The 19,324-nt window shown below is 45.5% G+C and overlaps 1 protein-coding gene across 1 annotated transcript in view; it reads left to right on the plus strand.

Moving 5' to 3' along the window:
- LOC144762998 (antileukoproteinase-like) overlaps nucleotides 1-19,324 on the plus strand; it is a gene marked incomplete at its 5' end in the record, with an annotated part of 160,331 nt that overhangs the window by 99,228 nt on the left and 41,779 nt on the right. Inside the window, one exon of the mRNA XM_078648314.1 lies at nucleotides 14,913-15,059. Within this exon, the coding sequence (XP_078504440.1) occupies nucleotides 14,913-15,059 (147 nt within the window). The remainder of the gene's footprint in view (nucleotides 1-14,912; nucleotides 15,060-19,324) is intronic.

The raw sequence follows: 19,324 nt of genomic DNA on the forward strand, positions 1-19,324 counted from the left end.
ATTCACCAATGTAGAAAAAGCTATAGATCTGCATAGGATTTTGAAGATTTGTCAAATAGGTGCAAAGGTATTAAGGGGCAAAACTTTGAGGAATTCCTATCTCTAGTAAACTTAACTATAGAATGGCTACTGCAACTCTTTAATATACATATATATTACATAGTGTAAGTAGTCTCTCTGTGATTATAGTTAGGGTTACCAGAGACAGTGATTTCTCTGATTTTTGTCACTTTCACAAATCTCCACAAAACTATGCAGACCTGTTAAATTTTTGGAGGATTGAAAGTTTTGCGGCATTTGGTCAATGGGTGTAAAAAAAAGGAGGGTCCCAAAACACACTTGAAATCCAATGCATTTTACATGGACCTTTGTACTTTACATAGCTTGAAACCACGGCAATCTGATTTGGATGAAATTCATCAGGTTTGAAGATGCATTGTAGCTGCATCTATGAATGGTAAGTATGTATAAAGTTGTTAGCATTTTAAACTTAGTGATACCTTTTAAGGCTGTAGTTTTGAGGTACTTTCGGCGTATTATCACGATACATAGTGACGACAAGTGATTATCTGATTGGATAATGACTGTCTGTACAAAACTTGTAGGCAACTATGTCATTTTAAGGCCATTTTGCTGGAGTCCTAGCGTAAGGACTTTAATATAGGTGAACATTAAGCTTGATAAGTGTTCCTTACCTATTACCATTTAATTATTATAATTTAAATGGTAATAGGTAGAGAAATATAATTATGCGTTTCTATCAAATAAAGAAATATTACAGAGTACCAAGGTGCTACCAAGGAATTACATAGGTAGTACCACAGTACCTTTAAAAAAAAAGGATGCAAATTGAAAAATTACAGTTTCTTTACAAGTTTTTTACATATTTAATTATGTCACAAAAGTCAATGCATTTCCACAGTAATTCCTAAAATGTACCACATTACATAAAAAAAATACTATTTATTTTTTCATTTGGTAGAAAATATGGTACGTACTAGGTACTACTGCAGTACTGAGTAAACTGGTTATATACCTGTATACCAAATGATACAAAGATTTCCAGACCTATTTCCACTTTCAGAAAATAGCAATAGGTTGGGAACAACAATAAAACCTACCACTTACGTATGTTTAAGACCTAAGCCACAACAATCCAAAAGTCAACTAACAGGATTATGGCTTCCTTTTAAATTCGCAAAAGCAGACATTAGCCAATTATAAACTGGCTTGTTATCACTGTGTACCACGGCATACCACTAACTTCCAGTGGTATACTATAGCACATTCTATTGCATTATCCTTGCGTTACGCATAGTGTCGCAAGGGTAAAACAATACTTATGTGACATTTACAAAACTGCGTAAAGCCAACATTCATTGCCTTGCTTTGCTTGGTACACATTCCGAAACTCAATGCAGCACAAGTCTCTGCCTAGCTTTACTCTGCACATCATAATCTACTGTCCTTCAAAATTTCAAATACAGCTGTACCCCACTAAACTGTACGCCACTGCACTATACAACATTCAACTTCATGCTATTCCAATATACGCCACTGCACTGTACACCACTCCAGTGTATGCAACTCCGCTGTACGCAACTCGACTTTACACTATTCCACTCCACACCACTACACTGCATGCTAGTTCACTATACGCCACTCCCTTCTATGACACGCCACTCTATATTATTTCACTTTATGGCACAGCTCTGACAGCTGCCCCAGAAGAAGAAATTAAATCCGTTAAGGATGCCAGACGGAGAGCTGCGGTAGTCCTTTTGGACCTTTCCAATATGGTAATCCATGTCGTGTTACTGGATCATTTATCCAAATTGGTATTTCTGGTTTCAACCAGAATCTTCTCTCTACTTTTTTTGAGGGACAAGGAGCAGATGGTGTCATGGGTAAATTTCAATTCTGGATATTTTTCCCTTTCCTGTGGCGTCACTCAGGGGTCCTCAATCTGCCCAACTATATTTAACATATACATAGCCCCTTTGGCTGAGTTGATTTACTCTTTTGCGTTCACTACAGTTGCATATGCTGATGATGCTCAGATTGTGATCTCTGTTGCAGGCCACCTAGAAGAAGTTGCTGACAGGTTTAACAAGTGTATGAGCTCAATTGCCAACTGAATGTCTGCTAATTGTCTGAAGTTAAATTCAGATAAAACATAGTTTCTTATTTTTATTTTTGGATGGTAAACTAGTTTTTGGGATGATTCATGGTGGCCCGGCATTCTTTGTTCCCTCCCTGAGCCTATCACCAAGGTAAGGAACCTCAGAGTAGTCTTTGACTCAGATCTATCTTTCAGGGACCAGATAAACAAACTGACCTCTTCTTGTTTTTTTATGCTAAGATCCTTGAGGAAAGTACTTCTTTCATTCCTTTTCAGCTCCAACAACAGTGGTCATTGCCTTGGTTTTGTCATGTATAAACTAATGTAACACCCTCTATATGGGCGCCTTGCAGGGTACATTTAAAAAGTTCCAGAAACTGCAGAATGCAGCTGCCCACCTTTTTAAAAAACTTCCCAAACCTAGGTCAGTAACAAACGCCTTTGTGGAGCTTCACTAGCTTCCTTTAAGAAAAAGGGTTGCCTACAAGGCACTGTGTCTGGCAAATAAAGCTCTGAATGGAGTAGGGTCTGACTACCTGAGGAAGAAAATTAAGTGGAACCATTTTCAGAGAAGACTAAGATTTGAGCGAACCTTGACCCTGGTTCAGGGTAGGCTGCTCCTCACACTGCACAGCGCCTCCTGTGTGCTCGTATCCGGGCCCGCTGCGGCTGCAAGCTCGCCGCTGCTGTCAGGCTCTTGTTTATGCCTCATGTTGTCTACTGATTCTACTGCTTATTTTCTGCTCCTGTTGTTATTGCCTTTTCTTATTGCCTTTTTCTTTCCCCTGATAAACTGTTGATTTTGATTTAGTTTTCTTTCTCTGCTCTCTGTAGCCCCGCTGTGTACGCTCCAGCCATTTTTTCCCACTGCTGACTCTCCTGCGGCCCGCCCCCTCAGCACCCATTCGTCGTCCCGCTCCCGCCTCCCAGCTGCTCCTCCCTCCCTAATCCCCTTATATGGAGGCCGCACGCAGCGAGCGCGCCGCTGGCACGCCTAAGGCAAGCCCGTCTGCGCCCGTCCGCGCCTGGACCGCACCCAGCGCCAGAACCCTTGGCCCCGGCGAACGCCAATACACCCGTCTCCACTACAACTCCAGCACCCTCCACACACTCAACGTCAGACGATCACGCGCCTGCTTCCTGGCCGCCCCGAAGTGCGCCCAAGGACCCTTCTCCTGCCGGAACTGCAGCTTCACCAGCTTCTGCCCCATCAATCCACCTACCAAAGAACCCAAGCACCTCAAATACATTGTACTCAACACCCGCTCCGCCCGCAAACACGATGTTGAACTCTGGGACCTACTTGATTCCAATACCCCAGAAGTCAACTTCCTGACGGAGACCTGGCTGAACGACTCCTCGGCACCCGACATAGCCATAGCCATCCTGGAAGGCTACAAGATCACCCGCAAGGACCGCACCAACGGAGTAGGAGGAGGAATTGCATCATTCTTAGGAACACCCTCAGAGTCTCGACCAATACCGACGACACCCTCAGCACTGCCGAACACCTGCACTTCCAGATCCACACCAACCCCAACACCACCCTCACAGGAACCCTCATCTACAGACTCCCCTGGACCCCGACCACAGTTCAGCGACTCTATCGCCGACTTCGTCAGCACACATGCCTTCGCCACCACAGACTACATCCTCCTCGGGGACCTGAACTTCTACCTCGAGAACAACAACGACTCCAACTCTTCCACCCTGATCACCAACCTCACCAACCTCGGGCTCAGACAACTCATCACAACACCCACCCACTCTGCGGGACACACACTTGACCCCATCTTCTCTGCAAGCTCCCACGTCTCCTTCAACCACACCACCGTACTCCACTGGACCGACCACCGCTGCATCCACTTCACCTCCCGGAAACACACCACACACCACTGCACCCGACAGATGCCTCACCACTGCTAGAGCAAAGTCACCAAAGAGCAGCTAACCACCATCCTCGCCCGGAGCCCACCCACAGACCCGACCGACTCTGACGCCGCTGCCCGCAACCTCAAACAGTGGATCGACGACTACACCAACACCCTCGCCCCACTCAAGAAACCCTCCAACAGCCACACCAGAAAGAAAGCCAGCTGGTTCACTGAAGAACTCCAGGCCTCCAAGCAAACCCACCGAAAGCTAGAGAAGAACTGGATCCGTGAACAAACACCACAAAACTACACAGCCCACAAGAACGCCACCCGCAGATACCACCACCTTATCAGATCCGCCAAAAGGGCCTCCTTCAAATACCGCCTAGACAACAACGCACACAACAGCAAAGAGCTCTTCAACATTGTGAAGGAACTCTCTAACCCCAGCTCCAACACCAACGACATCCCACCTTCACAAGACCTGTGTGACTCGCTGGCTACCTTCTTCCACTGCAAGATGACAGACATCCACAACAGCTTCAATGCCGTGACCGCCCTGGCAACCACGATGCCGTGACTGCCCCGGCAACCACTGAGACCTCCACCCCCACGCCCACCACCCGCACCAACCGCCTGCTCTCCTGGACCAACATCAATGACAACAACACCATCAAGATCATGAACACCGTCCACTCCGGATCCCCGTCAGACCCTTGCCCACACCACATCTTCAACAAAGTCAGCACCCCCATCGCACCCCATCTCCCGAAAGCCATCAACATCTCCTTCGAGATAGCAACCTTCCCGGAGAGTTGGAAGCACACTGAGATCAACGCCTTACTCAAGAAACCCAAGACGGACCCCAAGGACCTCAAGAACTTCCGACCCATCTCCACTTACGACCCATCTCCCTGCTCCCGTTCCCGGTAAAGGTCATCGAGAAGGCTGTCAACAAGCAACTGACCAGCTTCCTTGAGGAGAACAACATCCTGGACCCGTCCCAGTCCAGGTTCTGAAGTAACCACAGCACTGAAACTGCCCTCATCACTGCCACTGACGACATCCGGACCCTGCTAGACAACGGAGAAACCGCAGCCCTCATCCTCCTGGACCTGTCAGCCGCCTTCGACAAGGTCTGCCACCGCACACTACGAACACGCCTCCACAACGCCGGGATCCAAGAGAAGGCCCTGGACCACCTCCTTCCTCTCCGGCAGAACAGAGAGCGTCCACCCCCCTCCTTCCGCTCCAAAGCCACCAAGATCATCTGCGGCGTACTCCTGGCATCATCCTTCAGCCCAGCGCTGTTCAACATCTACATGGCACTGCTCGCCCGTGTCGCTTGACTGCACGATCACAACATCATCTCTTACGCCGATGACACTCAGCTGATCCTCTCTCTCACCAAGGACCCCCACACCGCCAAAACCAACCTCCGCGAAGGAATGAAGGCCGTCGCCGACTGGATGAGAAACAGCCGACTGAACTGAACTCCGACAAGACGGAGGTCCTCATCCTCGGATCCACCCCCTCGGCGTGGGATGACTCCTGGTGGCCGACCACACTAGGAACAGCGCCAACACCCACTGATCACACACACAACCTAGGGGTCATCCTCGACTCCACCCTCTCCATGACAAAGCAGGTCAACGCCGTCTCCTCCACCTGCTTCAACACCCTCTGCATGCTCCGCAGGATCTATGAGTGGATCCCCACCATAACGAGAAGGACGGTCACCCAGGCCCTCGTCAGCAGCAGACTGGACTACGGAAATTCCCTCTACGCAGGAGTCTCGGGCAAACCCCTGACACAGTTACAATGCATACAGAACGCCTCCACACATCTCATCCTTGACATCCGTTGCATCAGCCACATCACACCCGACCTGAGAGACCTGCACTGGCTCCCCATCAACAAGAGGATAGCCTTCAAGCTCCTCACCCATGCACACAAAGCACTCCACAACACCAGACCAACGTACCTCAACAGCCGACTCAGCTTCTACACCCTCACCCGCCAGCTCCACTCCACCGACCACACCCTCGCCACTGTCCCCCGCATTTGTAGAGTGACCGCCAGTGGCAGATCATTCTCCCACCTCACCGCTAAGACATGGAACACCCTCCCCATCCACCTACGGCAGACCCAAGACCTACTGACCTTCAGAACACTCCTCAAGACCTGGCTCTTCGAACAGTAGCAGTACCCCCCACCCCTTAGCACCTTGAGACCCTCACTGGTAAGTAGCGCGCTTTACAAATGCTTTGATTGATTGATTGATTATATCTGGTTTCTGTTCCTAGGATAAAGAAGGCTGCCTGGGGTGGTCACAGCTTTTCCTTTATCACCTGTCAGCTATGGAACACCTTGCATTACATATTAAAAGCCAGTTTCTGTAAACAGCTGAAGTCTTGGCTGTTTTCTCTTCCATTATAAGCCTTATATTCCTCTGGTCAGTGCTGAAGGTCCTTAGTGCCAATGCACCTTGTGGTATTCGCGCACTTAAGAAATATCAAATATCAATGCATGCAACTCCACTGTACGCCACTCCACTGTACACCATTCCATCCTTTGCTACTCCCTTGGATGATAATTTATCCTGTGCCACTCCACTTTATGCTGTTCCACTCTACCTGACTCCACGGTATGCCCCTGTGGTATTTACGACTCCAATGTTTGCAAATCCATTGTACACACTGCACTGGATGCAATCCAGTTTACTCTACTGCACTGTATCAGCTCCACTGTTCACTACTCGACTATACACGGTGCTCTACGCTATTCCACTATATGGCACTCCACTGTATGCCTCTCTAATGTTTGCTAAATCCGTCTACATCACTTTATTATACGCTATTCCATTGAACGCCACTCCTTTGTACGACACTCCACTAAATGGTATACCAGTTTACCACACTGCACGGTACACCACTCTATGCCACAACACTGTATTCCACCCTACTGTATGCTATTCCACATGTGCTAATCCACTGCACGCCACTCCACTGTACTCTACTATACGGTACTTCACTTTACGTCACTACAGTGTATGCCACTGCACTCGACGCGACTCCACCGTACAACACTCTGCTCCCCGCTCTAGAACTGCACAATTTAGAACTATATTTCCCTTTATGGCACTGTAGACAACTCTACTTCACTCTATCCACATAGATTCCAATGTCTAACTCTACAGTCCAATCTGTGCCGTACACTCCATTTTATAACACTCCATTCCACTAAACAACTCTTTTCTATACTGTACGATACAGACCTCCATTCTACTGAATGGCATACCGTTTCAATTTATTATAAGAGTTTGCTCGACTATACGACATGCATCTGCACTATAATCCACTCCTTCTACAGCAAGCTAATACACTGGATTATTCTTTACTCCATACTATGTAATGCAACTCCACTGAACTCTATTCCACTCTACTCCACTATAAGAGACTTTACCTCGCTCTACACCACTGTCCAATCATCCTCTCTATGCAGCTCCACTACCAAAACTACTGTACTCTATACAATTGTACAATACTGTACTACATTGTGTCCCACTCTACCCCACTACATTCCCCTACACTGCCTACAATTCCACTATACACTACTCCACTCTACGACATCAACAGTACATCACTCACCTTCAATTTACTGTACGACTGTCCAATGAACAATACCTTCCTACATTTCTCTCAATGCTGAAGTTTCAAACACACTTTCATTAAAAACCATTGAAATTCTGTGAAAAAAAAGGTTAAAGATCACTACAGTTAGAAAAACATTATTTATTCTTTGCCTATAAACCATACTTGAACTACACAAACATTAGAAATTCAAAAGTTATAACTTTAATTTACACATCACCTGTGCTTTACTATTAGTTGCCCACCTACGTATACAGTGTAACATATACCTTGCATTGTAACTTAAGGCACCACCTTGAAATTACTTACTAAAAGTTGCGCATCTTCGTACACAGTATTTCCACCTCATTCATCATACTACATTAATCATAACTCACGACTCCACCATGCATTGTGTCCTGAAAAATCATCTCAATTGAGATGCCATAACTAAGTATTGTTATGAAAGCTATGATTTCAGAAGGTATAACTAACATCATCTGCAGCCAGTGCAATAAAGAAGGCTTGAGTTATAGTTAATGTAGTATGACGACTTTGTGCCACTCCACTTGATGCCACTACAGTTTATGTTACTCCAGTCTACAGCACTGCACTCTACTTTACAACACTCTACTCACCATTCCAATTTATGTTACTTCACTGTATGCAACTGCAGTCACGCCATTCCACTATACGCCACTCCACTCTGCTCTACAATATGCTTCACATCTGCACACCAATCCTGTCTATGCTACTCCAGTGTATGCTATTCAGTAGTATGCAACTCCACTCTAAGTCACTTAATTCTGCAGTATTCCACTGTATGCCACTCCACTCTATGGTATTCCAGTGAGTCTACTAAAGTGTCATACATTGGAAGGCTGTGTTGTAGAGTAGCATAGACTGCAGTAGCATAGAGTTGAGTACCATGCTGTACATTAGAGTAGACCACAGTAGAGTGGAATACTGTTTAGTGGAGTGGCGCAGAGTGGAGAGACGTATAGTGGAGTATAGTGGAGCGGAGTGTCATACACTGGAATTACAAAGAATGGAGCAGCATAGAGTGGAGGGACATAGGTGCTGTGCTGCAGAAGGTAATTGTCAAAAAGCCAGGTCTTGAGCCCCTTCCTGAAGTGAGTCAGTGAGGGTGTGGCGTGGAGGTTTAGAGGAGGGCATTCAAGGCTTTGGCAGCGAGGTGGGAGGAGGATCCTTCAGAGCAGCAGCGACGGATATTTGGTATCTGTGCCAGGTCAAGGTGTGCGGAGTGGAGTGGAGAGTCCTGTATGGTCAGAGGAAATGCAGGTGGTGGATCATGTAGGCAAGTCCTTGGTCATGGAGGGCTTTGTAGGCATGGGTCAGAAGCTTGAAATGGCATCTCTTCTGGACGTGGAGCCAGTGGAGGTTCCTTCAGGTGCTAGGTGACGTGTGTTCTCTTGGGCAGGTTGAGGATCAGTCTGGCCGCTGCGTTCTGGATTTTCTGGAGTCTTTGCATGAGTTCAGTGGTAGGGCCTGCAAAGAGTGCCTTGTCCTAGTCTAGTTGGCTGGTGATGAGAGTCCGAGTCAGCGTTTTCCTTGTGCTGATGGGGAGCCACTTTAAAACTGTCAGGTGCCCCACAAGACTTACCTCTGCTTGTGAAGCAATTCCGCAGAGACGACAAGAGCACCCGCCCCGGTACCCACCTGACCCTTGTGGAATGTAGGACCCAGCAGGGATGATATGGACGCAGGGAAGGGAGCCAGAAAAGGATGTAGAGGCTTGGTGTGGGCGTGGAGCTTGCGGGGTATCTCGGGGCCAACTGGAAACCAGAAAAGAACCAGATCAGAAAAGAACCACACCTCCCGCTTTCAAAGCAACCCCTAAAACACACACAGAAATAGTTTTTCCTCCGGGAACTCACCAGTGCTTCTGTAGACTACGGTACCCAGGAATCATTGCAGCTCCAAAGAAGGATAACCAAGGTGAGGCGCTCCTGCGCAAGGTACCCAAGCAAAACCAAAGGAAAAGTGCTCCTGCGCAATGTGCAATCATCAAACGTCAAACTAGAAGGCAAAGCGCTCCTGTGCGTATTGCACAAACCTAAACTTAGTCACAACTGAAAATGTGGCATCTCAGGAAGGCAAACGTACGCTATGAACAATGCTCCAGCTCTGCGGAGCTATACCCCAAAGCAGCGCTCCAGCGCGATGGGGAAACAAAACAACTGTGAGGAAAACTCAAAAGTAAAGCACTCCTGTGCAAAGACCCTTAACCCCTGTACAGCACTCCTGCGCGGCAAGGGTTAGTGTAGGCAGAAAACGAACTGCCCTGGATAGCGCTCCAGCGCGGCGAAACCAAAAGAAACCAAGCAAGCGCTCCTGCGCGAGTACACATAGAACAAGCAACAGCGCTCCTGCGCGGCAAGGCTTCACAGGTCGAGGACAAGTTCAATACCTTGACTCGCGCTCAGCGCGGCAAGGAAAGCAAACAAACAACGCTCCAGCGCGGAGTAGAACAGCTGGTTCCTGAAGCGTCTCAGCTCTGGGAATACCAACGCGTCTCAGGAGAATCCAGAAAGAATTAGAAGCACGGAGCCGGCGAGAAACGCGATGTTTAAGCGTTTCCCCCGGAAGTGCTTCTGTAGACTAAGGTCAGCTGCCAAGGACTAGACCGGGACTCAAATTCCGCCCGGAAGTGAGTATCCCGGCAATTTTGTGTGTGTTTAGCGGGGATGGCGGGGAACGGCAAGCGCCGCGAAACATGACAAAAACTCTGCAGACCGTGTGGAAGCAAGTGGAGGAAACGGCGTTGACCTGACGTTTCATAGAGAGTTTGCAGTCCAGGTTGACAACACACCACTCCACATTATGACACGCTACTCTACTGTACAATATTCCACTCTGTATCACTCCACTCTATGCTGCACTACTCTTTGCTATTCCATTGTACATTACTCCACTCTGTGGCATGCCAATCTATGTCCCTCCACTGTAAACACTCCACTGTACAGTATTCCATTCTACACCCCCCAACTCCACATCACTCCACTCCACTCAACTCTTCGCTATTCCACTCTATGGCAATCCACCTACCTATTCCACTCTATGCTACTAAACTCTATGCCACTCCACTCTACGAAATTCCATTCCACTCCACACCACACCACTCTAGAGTACGACACACAACTCCACTTTATGCCACACCACTCCTCGCCAATCACTCTCTATACCATTACAGTCAATGCCACTCTAGTCTACGCTGATCCATTGTACTCCATTTCACTGTACAATTCTCCACTACCCCATTCTACACCACTCCACTCTATGTTACTGTCTGCCACTCAACTCTTTGACACTGTGCCACCGCACTCTACTACTCGTACAACATTTCACTCAACTCTACGCCACTCCACAACACTCTAATAAACTCTGTGGCGCTCCACTCTATTCCACGCTACGAAAATTTCACTCCACTGTAGAAGTTTACAGACAGTTTCCTTGACTCTGCACTACATCACTCCACTCTATTGCACTCCATGCCAAACTACTCTACGACATATCACTCCATTCTATGACACTTTACTCCACTGTACGCTATTCCATTACACCCTACGCCACTCTGCCACTACATTGTACAATACTCTCCTCCACTGTACTGTACGGCACTTCACTTAAGGGCACTCCACTCAACGACACTGGACACTACGATTTGGAAGATTTTGTTTTCTAATGTTAGAGTTATACATTAAATTTAGGAATCACCTGCAAATTATTATAACTCACACACCTCCACGCACAGTGTAGTGAAATCAGTAGCCATGTATTAACTATACCTTGTGCCTTCTCCATACGCTGCTTATAACCTTTCATATTACATCATTTATAGGATCTAAAAATATAGGATTCATAACAACACTTATGACATCTCAAATCACATAATTTTTGAGAACGCAGTTCATGGTACAGTGACAAGTTACAGCCATACATCCTACTTTTTAAGTATAATTAACTCTGCCCTATGAGCTTTTAGGGCCTACCTTACGGGTTACTTATACATAATAAAAAGGGAGATATAGTCCTGTCAAAACGTTGAAATGGCATTTTAAAACTGCACAAAGGCTGCAATGAAAGGCCTGAAATATGATTTAAGGGACTACTTAAGTGGGTGGCGCAATCATTTCTGGGTATTCAGTATACCACTTTACTACGGTATTTTAAGTAAATTAAATAGGCCAATAAGTTGTAAGCCAATTTTTCCATATTTTAGGGACTGAACAGCACTTTAGCACTGGTTTGCAGACGTAAGGTGCACAGAGTCCTAAAAGTCAACAAAAGGGGGTTCAGAAAACAGGAGGGGTGAACCGAAATGTTTAGGGGTAACAATGCCAAGTTCAACACTGTCTTTTTAATTTAGACATTTTTACCCTCGTGGGTGCAACATTATCCTTGTAGTCATTCTGCTTTGAGATATACCAGCTGGCCAATGTATTATGGCCTTGCATCATGCTTGCACCACGCAATGTGATACATGAACGATGCAAAGCCCCATGTCATATTTATGAAGCCACACAAAGTCACCTTGTGTGACTTTGAACAGTTTCACAAATATGGAGTAAAGCAACGCAGCACAAATCACTGCATCGCTTTACTCTGGGCAAGAGAGGCATCCCGTGGGCGTTGTGGTGGATGTTCCCACACAACTCCCATTGTTTTTGATGCATTCACAGATTTCCAAGGAATTGTGAACCTGGGAATCCTGAAGTGAGGTGTACGAGGATAAATATGTCTACTTCTCCTTGTTCTTTCCTCTTTCTTTGTGTGCTGCATTATGCAGCACACATAGAAAGAGGAAACACCACTATGGATTGTTTTTGTATAGGAAGATGCCCATTCCTGCACAAAAACCATCCTGCCTGCAATGGAGGAACCCTTGCACCATGGTGAAAGGGTGCCTGCGTTGGCGCTAGGCTGCCAAATGACGCTAGCTTAGGGGATAAGGACAGGAATGAACCATAATAGATAAATACGGTGCATTCCTGCTCTTTCCCTGAGGTGTAGGGCAACGTATCAAGGTAAATTGCTGAGCTGCCCGGCACAACCATTCTTATAAATATGCCTCCAGATGTTTAAGGGTGTCTCCTTTGCAGTAGGCCCTCGCTTGAGACAAGAGGATATAATTCAGGTTCAGTGCCTTTAAGTACGGGTGTAGGGCACAAGTAGTGGACAATACCACTATTTAAGAACTCCAGATGTGTTTATGATTGGTGTTTATATTATTAGCAATACATTTAGCTCCATAAACTACCCAGTGCATCTCCTGTCTGTTGCCTTTTGACAGTAACTAGTACTGTATACATTGTGCATTGATTTCATAAATGATAGTTCCACACTGTCTCAGGTTTGTCTTACCCCTTGCGCTTGAGTTAGAGGCTCATCAGATTGGGGGGAGGGGATCGGCCATAGCTGGGTTCCAGGGTACTAGCGGCTGGACATCAGGAGTGAAGCAGCAATGCCGATTCCAGGAAAGGGGTGTTTTCCAGTGAAATTCCAAGATATTTAGGAACTGAACATGGGTATGAATTCCAGGATAAGCTAAATTCTCATGATGGAAAAGAGGAATAGCTATTCACATCCATGCCCAGCTGTATTTCTGTGACCATAAACCTTGCAAATTAACAGACTGCTGTGAAAAACCCGGCAGTCAGTAGCTGCAAACGAAAGAACTAAACCCACCCCAAAAATGAATTGCAGTAAAAGGTGTGCTACAAAGCCCCCAAAAGGAAGCTTAGAGCCACTATGTCTGCTACTGGGTCATCTCAATTGGCAGGTGGGGTGCTGTGCACTGGTGGCAGCAGTGTGTGGGTGATGTGGTGCACTAGCATTGTGCAGCTCACAACCTAGCTCAAAAGGTTAGGGCAGGGACTGACAGGCGACTAGCCAAATGACCCAAAACCCACACACTCTGTATTATTTGGTATTTTACTGTACAAATTTTTAACATGCGGTAACAAGATCAGTCTACGATTCAAACCATTTCATGCAGAGCAAGGAGTATCTGAAATGCCCTTCAGCTGATTCTCAGCACTCCAGCAGTCAGGGAACATCAATAAGGCACTTTTATTATCGTTAAACATATTTTCTGATCTTCAACTCTGCTCAGTTGAGCAATGCCTCTGTCCAGGATCTTTTGAATTTGAAAGCCATTAAGGTAAGGCTCATGTTGCAGATCCTACCCACAGCCATTGAGCTGTCCAAGCCTTTATCTCCACCCATTGCCCTAAAAAGCTCCATTTGTGGATTTTCTTGACTTCCTTGATTGTTTTATTGGCCATTTGCCCTGCATTGATTTGAATGATAAGTGCTACTGTTTATTATTGATGTATGAGTCTTCTATATATCACTGGTTGGGCTCATTTATTTTTAGTTTTGAAAGGTTATACTTTGCAACCTGTAACTTTTATTGTGCAGAAACTTAGATGACTCAGGGCCGCGTTCACACTCTAGAAACGTGAGATGGGGGAATATGAATGAGTACTTGATTACAGTATTCCAAATTCAAAGATTGTAACAATATGTTTTGGTGCGGTACCTTATGAACCATCTGTCATATTGAAACAGTTTCTAGTTCACTGGTTTGCTACATTTGTTTGCTGTGGACGGCAGTCCTTGTACTTAAGTGTATAAGAACTTCCTTTATTTTTTGGGAGGAGATATCGTGCTTGTCCTATCCTAACAAAAAAATAGGACAATCCAAATTGTTACTTCAGAATTGCTGAAACAAAAGCCTGAGAAATTTGATAAAAGTCAAGCATATGATAGGAGCGCAAAATTAATTAATTGATCTGAGAAAATCAAATAGAATCGATGTATTTGCAGTTGCAACTTTGAGAGAAAATGATGAGCTTGGAAAATCGGTGTATAAAAGCCCTTCAAATTGAGCTACAGATGTATAAAATGCACTAATTGTGGTGTTTTATCACACAATAGTTCCAAATATTGAATCCACAGTCAAAATAGACAGATTTTGGTGCCAGAGGCACATCCTCTGGTGCTGCTCGCGGGCTTCAGTGGGGGCTGGCCATTTCTACTAATGCTATGGATATGTGATACAGAGACAGGTGTGATGCTGCCAGCCAGCACATCCCTTCCCACTTTCCTTTAGAGGCTAACCAGCAGCATCTTCATCGCTCCTAACTCCAGGCACAAAAGGCATTTGAATTGAGAGCGCATTGCTAAATACTGTCTTTTGATTTTATTTTATTTGCCAACATCATCTTTTTGTCTCTTGTCAAACCTGTGACTTTTCAGATAAGCTGAAAAAAGGCATGTGCCCAATGGCCGCTGCATATTGCCCCACGCGTGGCCCAGATAAGTGCTGCGTGGACGATGACTGCCAGAAGAAGCAGAAGTGCTGCCTCATCATTTGTGCAAAGAAGTGTGTGGATCCTTTGAAAGGTAACTTCACCAGAGAGCAAGGGGCACCATTGTCAACTTTGTTGGTGGGGTTGTCAGGGGGAGCCTTTGATACTGACATTATGTAAGTTGGGTACTTAACAAGATGTATGGTGATAGCATCAGAACTTACATTTAGCACCATGGAGAATGCCAAGATCACCAGTGCTGGATTCGGCTGGAGCTCCTGGTCGAGATTTATGTGGATCTAGGCCATGCGGTAGAACATGCTGGTGAACAATGAAAAAATATAGTGTTGCTTGTAATGAAAAGACACAATCAGGTTGTTTAGCATTGTAGGTGATAATTCCTCTTGACTAGCCTGGCTGATTAAGGGTTTTAACCAGAAAATTGGCCCAGGATGCTTGTTTCCTGTTCAGAGAAGACCTGGCTTGGCAGTTCGGGCTCGACTGTTCACATGAGGCACAGGGTCAAGACTGATTTGCATGCAGCTGGGTCTGAATTGAAGTGGTGAAGTGAGCTAAAGAATGATGATGGATTAAACCCAGATCTGTGAGTGGGGGTGAGTGTCTGAAAAGTTTCAGTGCTCCGTCCATCATCTCCTTGTGTTTGCTTTGTTAACCCTATGGGTGTGTCAGGCTATGGTGGATACTCCTACTCTGCTTACTCATTTTTCCACTTGTCCTGCCACCAAAACAGTGGGGTCTGGATGGTGGGCCACATCTCCTCTAGTTGGAGCTGCCGAAATCAGAACATCACAAGGTGAGAGCCTTTGAGACCTTTGAGGCTCACTGTCAAGCATTGCTGTTCCTGCCAGGGGGAGGATTAAAGCACCTACACACAGAGCAGGCTTTATTTCTGACTTCCAGGAGCATAATGAGGTCAGAAACCTTTCTGGTGGTGGCTGGCTGGCAGGGACCAGTCAGCCAGTACTAGAGGTCAGTCTTTTTCTAAGGGGCATCTCTAAGGTAGTGCCATAGTGCTTAGGCAGCTAAGCCCTCCCCCGTGGAATGGTGCACCCTTGCCTTAGGACTGTGAGGCCAGCTAGATGGGCGACTTATCCATTCCAAAGGCGGTGTTGGTGGGCATGTTGACTCTTCACTTTGGGCAGCAGCAAAGCACGCAGCCTGCACTGGCAGTGTGTGTGTGTTAAGGTGGGGGGTCTCTGAGGGTGACATAATACATGCTGCAGCCCTCGGATGCCTTCTCTGATCGCAAGGCCCTTTTATGGCAGGGGTACCTTTTACAGTAGACTTATATGTGACCCAGTGATGTGCCAATAGTGGGAACAAAGTTACTGTTTTGTGAAAGAACACAGGCCCTGGGAACCTGAGTGGCAGGGACCCAGGGCACACTCAGTCAATTTAGCATTAGTTATCTGGTGAAAAGTTAGGGAGTAACCATTCAAAAAGAGGCACTTTCCCACAGTATTTAAGTGACCTTGACATCTCAATCCCACACAGTCTGTGGTTGTTGGAAGAATGTGTTTCCTTATCAGGTCGTAGAGTCAACTCTGGCAAATACAATTTCATGCTACTCAAACATACAATAGTAGTAATAAAAAATATTTTATTAGGAAAATAGTGTGTTAAAATATTCCATACATGAAACAATAAGCAACATTCTATATCATAGCAATAACAATTACTAAATACCCAAATTAATAAACATATATTAAAATATGAATTATTTAAATCATAGCACATAAAAACCTTAAGGTTACATAACGTGTTTTAATATCATATTTGATTAAAATAGGCTTTAAGAACCTACGGCATTAGCTAATATAAAACCAACAATTCAATAAAATGTGCACACTAGTACATTTCATATTCGTACCATAGTCACAAAGTCCACCAACCCGAAGAGACACTTTGGGTAATTTTATACCATACAATAACAGGTTAATGTCCTGTTGGACTTGCCCCTTTCTGCAGGGCTACTCCCAAACATTTTACCTTCCTCATCCCCATTTTGCTGAATTCATTTTTGCTGGTTTTAGGGTTCTGGAAACTTTACCACTTCTAACCAGTGATAAAGTTTATTGTTTTTGTGTATCCCCATTCTGCCAATTTACTTGTTGGCAATACTCCTTTCCCGTTACCTTGGCTGACCAGGGATGGAGTCATTCCACTCAAGAAAACAAGCTGCTTCCACTTCCACCCTTCTCTGGTATGCCCGTAGCAATGGAAGAAAAACAGGACTGATAGCTTAATTATTGGCTTAATCATTAGATCCCAGTTGTTTGACTCAAGTCCACCAACAAAGCCCATATCTTTTCCCGACTACTAGGATCACACGCCATGTCCTGTTGACTTATGGATATAATACTCTTTTTACATTCCAGAAAAGGGGGTGGAACATCTGATGTTCATGCTCTACAAATCTGCGGGCTCTCCAATAAGGTCACATAAAAGATGAATCTTGCAACATTCTTATTTTTGGCGGAGGTACTACCTTGACACCTTCCAAAGAATGCAAGTAGGGGACTTGCCCTCACATGTACGTCTGTAACTTCCGTCAAAAATGTACAAAGTTCAGTCCAAAATGTGGTAATCTGTGTGCATGTTAAAAACATTTGATGGTCGTCTGCTGAGGGATCTCGACATCTTGGACAGACATACTGTGTTCCTGAAACTTTTGCTAATTTTGCTGGGGACCAATACACCCTATAAAGAGTGAAAAGACGGTTGCGTTTAAGAAAGGCTGGGTTAAATGTCTCCCACAGCAATGCGAATGAAGCCACCCAAGCCTCACTCAAATTTATGTTTACCAAATAGTCACCCCAGAGCTTTTGAATATCCTTCTCCAGGTCAGCATCTACCTCCACCAATGATCGATACCACAAAGGGACCTCCTTCTTAATGGTACCCACTTTTGTAGCTAGATTTAGCCAAGAGTCATCCTCCTGCTCCTCCCAGTCCTGACTCGCCCACCAGGCGGAAAATTAATTGACCCTGCGTAAGTAAGCTCAAGGTTTCCCAACTAACCAACTCAGTTTCTGACATCAAATCACTCCAACGGGAAATTCCTGCATGATTCAATGGTAGGCTGAGCAGATCTTTTACACACTCCGCCATTCCTGGTGAGCCCCATATCGGGGCATTGGCAGAGTAATGAGACACTCCTATTTTTTCTGAATAAGGACCCAAGTTTTCAGTGCCTCTAACAAAATCTTCAATCTTACTTTCTTGAAATACTTTGGGTCCCCATACTTGAATAGGAAATGCTCTTGCCCATCCCTCAACTCACTGAGCATTGCCCCATAGAGAGTACCAATTGCAGAGTCATCAGGTTTATTTAACAACATCCGATAATTCTTGAAGAAGGCATGTCCATATATCAACAGGTCAGGCAATGCCAACTCCCCCTTTTCCAGCCTTCTTCTCCATCTTTTCCAAGATATACGAGAGCCATTCGAGGCGTTGATAGCGGTATGGAATTAAAGAAGAAAGTGACGTTTGGCAAAACGATCATCTTGATAAGGTTAACCCTACCATATATATTTTGGGGAAGATTTGCCCATCTACCCAACAATTTCCCTATCTCCTGGCTGATCTTCCTCCAATTAACTATAGTCACCTCCACTAATTTCTGTGTGATAATGATACCCAAATAACGCATATGTGGCTTTGCCCCCGGAGTCTGAATTGGTTGGTTCCACTCCATAATTTCAGTCTTATCTCTGTTTAGTCTATACTCGATACCTTCCCAAAGAATTCTGCGTTAGCCATCAAAGTGGGAATAGCCTTTTCGGGGTACAGAGTATACAGAATAATGTCAACCGCATTTAGGGCTAATTTAACCTCAAGATCTCCATATTTAAAAGGGGCAATGCACTTATCCTGTCTGATCCAGGCCACCAACGGTTCAATACAGAGATTGAATAAAAGCGGGACAGGGGGCACCCCTGTCGTGTTCCTCGCAGAATATTGAACCAATCCGTTAACTCCCCATTTACTAAGACCCTAGCTCTAGGTGAGCGATATAGGAATTGGACAGCATTTAATAGATTGTTAGGAAAACCAAAGATCTTGAGGGCCTCCCAAAGATAGGGCCAGTGAATCTGATCAAAAGCCTTAGCGGTGTCAACTGCCTCAGCTGTTACTGGCAGGTTATATGATTCAGCTAAGTCTACTACCCCAAGCATTGTGAAAGTTAGCTCATTAAGCTGTCTTCCAGGGAAAAAAAACATATGATCTCTATGTGCAACCTTCTTCATAATTTTAGCCACCCTGGCTGCCAATATCCCTGCGAACACTTTATAGTCTGTGTTCAACAGGGATATTGGTCAGTAAGAGTCCGTC

The sequence above is a fragment of the Lissotriton helveticus genome, chromosome 6 (genome assembly GCF_964261635.1).
Source record: "Lissotriton helveticus chromosome 6, aLisHel1.1, whole genome shotgun sequence".
Lineage (NCBI taxonomy): Eukaryota > Metazoa > Chordata > Amphibia > Caudata > Salamandridae > Lissotriton > Lissotriton helveticus.